The sequence below is a fragment of the Orycteropus afer genome, unplaced genomic scaffold, assembly GCF_000298275.1.
Source record: "Orycteropus afer afer isolate SDZICR_OR568_19922 unplaced genomic scaffold, OryAfe1.0 scaffold00118, whole genome shotgun sequence".
In the NCBI taxonomy this organism is placed as follows: Eukaryota; Metazoa; Chordata; class Mammalia; order Tubulidentata; family Orycteropodidae; genus Orycteropus; species Orycteropus afer.
The window spans coordinates 8,211,583-8,216,936 of NW_006921705.1; the positions used below are offsets into that span (position 1 = coordinate 8,211,583).

Here is a 5,354-nt window from a genome sequence, read left to right on the forward strand (position 1 = left end):
TGGGGTTTAGTCCATTTCTATATCCTTCCCTTCAAGGCTCAGGGGTCCAAGATTATCTTCTGTGTCTGTGTTAATTGGTTTACCTTTTCTTTGTTGAAGAGGGTCTGTGCAGTCTTTCTGTCTAGTCCGCCATCTTGCCGGAACTGCTTCCTGACTTTTTACAGTAACGAACTAATACTATATTTGTCCTTCCGTGGTTGCCTTGCTTCACTCAGCATAATGTCCTCCAAGTTCATCCGTGTTATGCGGTGTTTATTTTTTCTGCAGGTCATGATTCAAAGAAAAAGTAATAGAAATTCACTAAGCAATTTTGAGGTGAGCTTTACAGGGCATAACGGGTGTAAGTTTCTGAAGCCGATCTTGAGAAACATCTCTTTCTTCCTCCTTTCCTCCAGGTTATGTAATGTTTTCACTTTTGCAGTTTGTTTTCTTTCAAATTCTTCTTTTACTGCTTTTGTTTTGTCATGTTCACTTCTTTTTAGCTGTTTCCATTTTTACAGTTTTTAAGTAAAAAACTGTAAGTATTTGAGTGTTTTAAATATTGAGATGTGTTTTAAAAGCACCCACCTTTTTTTAAGTTTCTTGACAGAACCCTCTAAAGATAAATCTCTCATGATAAACAACTCCAAGATGAAGGTCATATTGACATGGCATAGTGCCTAAGGCAGTTGACTGCTAACCAGAGCCTAGTGGTTCAAACCCCCCAGCCACTCTTCAGAAGGAAGGTTGGGCAATCTACTTCTGTAGTGATACAGCCTCGGGTCGCTATGAGTCTGATAGACTCCACAGCAGTGGTTGTGTTTTTGCATTTTATCTGTCTTGGTAAGACCTCTGATATTTTAGACTGTGGGTTGCTAAGGTGATAAGGGCACTATTAATTTCTGCAGTAAATAAGAGCTGTATTTACTTAACATTGGTTGAAACTATAGCTGTTTGAGGTGAACTTGGGATGTCACTTTCACTTTGCCTGCTTCCAAAATGCCAGTTGTGAGCTCATAACGTTCCTTAAGAATCTGAGAGGCAAAGAAGGTGTTTGTTGTTGTTGTTGTTGTTTAGTGTAGTCTCCTCTACACTACACTTTTTAACCAAGGAGGTCACAGAGGTTAAAGGCTGAACAAAGAGGGAAAGTCACTCGACCACCAAAGACACAGAGGGGGATTAGCCAATAAGCAAGGTAAGCACAGTCTTATTTTTGCTTACTTACTAATCAAAAAACATGTAAAACTATTTTCTACAGATTATTAAGTAAGCACAAATAAACCCTACATACCTGGCTTATGGGAACTCTGTTCCTGTCAGGGATTGTAAATTTGAAAAGATGCTTTGATTCTGTAGGATTGTTCTGTGGGGTTGGGAGAGAAAACAGATGCCAACCTTACTTAGAAGCAGATTTTTTGCTGTAGTGAAAAAAATATGAAATTGTTCACTACAGATTAGTAAGTAAACACAAGTTATCCCAAGGTTACCTTGCTTATTGGTAATCTGACACTGCAAAAACATAAGGCTCTTTCTAAACTGGTCAGTTTATTGCCATTACTGTCTCATTAATAAGTTTGTATAATATTCACAATATAATCCAATGTGAAAATTGAGATCTTATTTGAACATATGAATGCAAATGTGAGTAGATTGTAGCCCCCACATTTATAATGACATAATTAAGAATTATTCTGAATTTTAAATCCAGGAGAGAACTTTAAGAAAGACAATTCCCAGAGATTGATATCATTGTTTTCTGATGTAGGTGAGACTTCATCCGTGCATGGGGAAGAGCGCATTGGAATGTTCGTTTTTTCCCATGTAGTGATAACATCAAACAGTGAAATAAAATATCTGAATTTTAGTTCTAGCATTGCCACAACACAGCTAGGCAATACTGATCAAGTCATATAACATATTTCACATTTACAAAAATGAAAGAAAGTGCTGAATGACTACAGCCTTCCAGCTATAACATTTTGAAATCCTGTAATGTCAACAGTGGGAGCCAAAGTTCTTTTCTAAATTTTTTTTTTCTAACTTGAGAGTGAGCTCTGTGGGGACAAACCACAAGGGTCTCTGCAGAGTATTTGGCAAGTTTCACCTCAATTCTAATTAGGTCAAATCGGTCCTCTTGGGTATGCATCGAACCAGCAATGGCGGGAACTTTCTGATGAGTCCCGACAAGAATCTCAGGGTTAGCTCACCACACCTGTCCTGCTAGCCCAGATTGCATGAGGTGGAGTCAGGCAGGCAGGGACTTTCCCAGAAGACTCATCATTCCAGTTTTAGCTTCTACTCTTTTACCCTCCATGTTCAAGTCTGCAGGTTGGCATGGATGGCCGCTTTTACTCAGTTCTGAAGAGCTGAGCAAACAGTAGAGACACATCTCACTTTAAATATACGTATTCGCAAATTCGAACACATTCTTTACTTGAAAGGGAAATGAGTCTACCATCTTGAATGGCCTGTTCAATTATTACTGTTGTTGTTTGTTGATACGTGAGGTCGAGTCTAATTATTACTAGACTTATGAATTACTCACAGCTCTATACAGTAAGCGAACTTGGGTGTTTGCTTCTGCAAATAACGAGGCAGCAACTCATTATTTTAGATTTGCAGATGATTTAATTACCAGATATCTACCTAATCAATCTCTCAGCAATTAACTAGTGATTGTAACCCAAAATAAAACTTTCTGTATGTGTCTATTTAGTTGAACTAGATAGAAATGGTGTTAATCATACAGATCCATTTTCTTCTGATTAATTTTCTAATTAATATTCTTATTCATCACTAAAAATAGAAAATGCCCTTAAAATTATTGGTGTTTTAAATAAAAGTTCTTGTCACTACATTGATCTTCACTATAGAAACTTGTAATATTTTCTGCAGACTCTATGTCTTAGTATCCATCAAAGAAAGATAAAAAGTTAAACAGACAAAAGGATGCCACCTTAGTCCTGATTATATGGTGATGAGGAACATAAGGTTATGGGGTGTATTGCATGGCCATAACTCCAGATTGCATCAAAAAAATTTCTACACACCTAAACGTTGAAGGATTGGTGACATCATGTTGTAGGAAGGAGGAGCAGGAGGAGCCAGATGTTATTGGGACACCCTAAATAATGTCCCCAGCCTACTTTGTGCTCCTCCATTCCCATCAACCAAGACTGCTTAATTTACTTCATAATTTATAGAAGGAATTACAGGTAGAAAATGTATGAAAGAGTTTTTTAAATGTACAGATCCTTCTTCTTACTTTAGAATTAGCAATAATATTGCCAAGGAAAAAAATAAATGCTGATATTGAACCATGTCAGAAATCTTTTCAAGAGAATGGATTGTTTCACACAGAACGGAGATGTGGCTTCTGATTCTGGTGGCGTATTTGTTACAAAGAAATGTGAATTCAGGACATATGCCAACAAAAGCTGTGGACCCAGAAGCATTCATGAATATTGTAAGTTGAGATTTTCCATAATGTTTTGGGAGAATTAAGTATTTTTGTATGTTAATGTTTGCATCTGCATATTATCTGCATTATGTGTTATATTTATATTATGGTGATTTATGCTGGCATAGCATAGTGAGAAAGTAGCATATTATCCTAGAACGAATGCTAAACTAGGTGTCAGTAAACCTGGGTTTTCCACTCACAAATTCAGTAAACTCAGGCAAATAATATCCCTTCGGACCTGAGACATAATAGAACATTTCTTTTAACTCTTAGGTTAGTCATGAACAGAGAACTCGTTGAGATCCTTTGCACTAAGCCCAGACTTTTATGACTGTGTCCATTGTGTTTTTCACTTTTTATTCTTTTTCTACTTTATCCCTTATTGTTGAGGTATGAGCCCTCACTTCTCGCCATAGGGCACCCACTTCACCTTGCATCTTATATCATTATAATCTACTCATTTTGTCCTGTTCTGGACTCGTAACCCTTGAATAGCAATAAAAGGACTCTGGGTGAGTGCTAGAGTCTCTAGTGAGTAAAATGCATGAATGATGTGACATTTCTTCAGTCTCCCAGAGATTTGGGGGTGCATAGACTTACTTTCAGATTCTTAATTGTGTCTTAATAATGGCTGCCATATATTCAAATTTATTCCATACCAAGCTTCATACTGAAAGCTGTATGGATACTATTTCATTTCATGTTCACTGCCCTATGCAACAGATAAGATCATCCTCAATTTTCAGATCAAGAAAGAGAATTAAGGAGATTAAACAACTAAAACTAGGCTACGCTACTGATACATGGTAGAGCTACAATTTAAATCCAGATTTTCCTGAATGCAAAGCCCACAATTGTAACCACTGCCTAATAAACCCTCCCAAGTGAGAAGGGAGGGAGTCTACCTCCAGACAAGCAAGATGATTATGTGCTTGGCTCATGCTCTGTAGACATCACAGAAAGAGGACATTTATCTTCACTGTACAGGCAGTTTTTACAGACGCCTCCTTCTAAGGGTTCTATAATTCTGGCAAGCCATATCAATACTCTGAATCTACAGGATGAACAGTATCGGGTTTCTTCAATCATTTCAATCATTGTTTGTCTTTTCATGGTTTGTCCAGTTACCAGATTGGCTCCTTAGGAGCCACTTCTTCTGGCCCTGAGAAAATCCCACACAAATCTTCTGGATTCATGGGTGAAGGTGATTCCTTCAGCTGAAGATATAGCCAATCTCCTGAACCTTACTTGCTGGATATGCTAAGCTCCACCCACTATTGGGGTTTCAGGAGCCCTGAGACTAAAACCACCAAATTGAACTGTGCCACTGAGCAGCTATGCCTGGAGAGACAAAATGAAACAGCAAATTTATATTATTGTTGGTGTAAAGTCAACAAAATAGAATAAAATTGGTTCAGAGTCTCAATTGATTTGACTCTGTATGCTGAGTTATATATAGTCTAGTATATACTTTGGTTAGCAACTGGCCATATTCATGTATTTTTTTTTTTTTAATTTTTATTTTTATTGTGATTTGGGTAAAAATTTATAGAGCAAATACACTTTCCATGCAGCAGATCACATACACTTTGTCTCATGACATTGACCACAATTTAGCACAATGCAACATCTCCTCTCCCACTTCCTCCCGATAGGTACCGCTTCCCTGTGACCATCCCTCCATGCACTCCTGCCCCCTGAGCTGTCTTCCTGTGCCTGAGCAGCCCTTCTTTCTCTCTTGCTTGTTCTCTCCAAGGAGTTTATCTACTTCAGATAAATGCTCAACTAGTATGCCTGTCTACTGCTTGGCTGGAAGCTACAGGTCTGTGTTCAATTCCAGACCTGAAGGGCAGCTAGGGGCCATAGTCTCAGTGGTTCCACCAGGCTCCATCAGGTCAGTAAACCTGTTCCC

The 5,354-nt window shown here is 38.1% G+C and overlaps 1 protein-coding gene across 1 annotated transcript in view; it reads left to right on the forward strand.

The window, feature by feature from the left end:
* Nucleotides 1-3,298: 3,298 nt before the first annotated feature.
* LOC103199718 (lipase member M) overlaps nucleotides 3,299-5,354 on the forward strand; it is a 42,365-nt gene continuing 40,309 nt past the window's right edge. Inside the window, exon 1 of the mRNA XM_007944050.2 lies at nucleotides 3,299-3,445. Coding sequence (XP_007942241.1) covers nucleotides 3,299-3,445 — 147 coding nt within the window. The remainder of the gene's footprint in view (nucleotides 3,446-5,354) is intronic.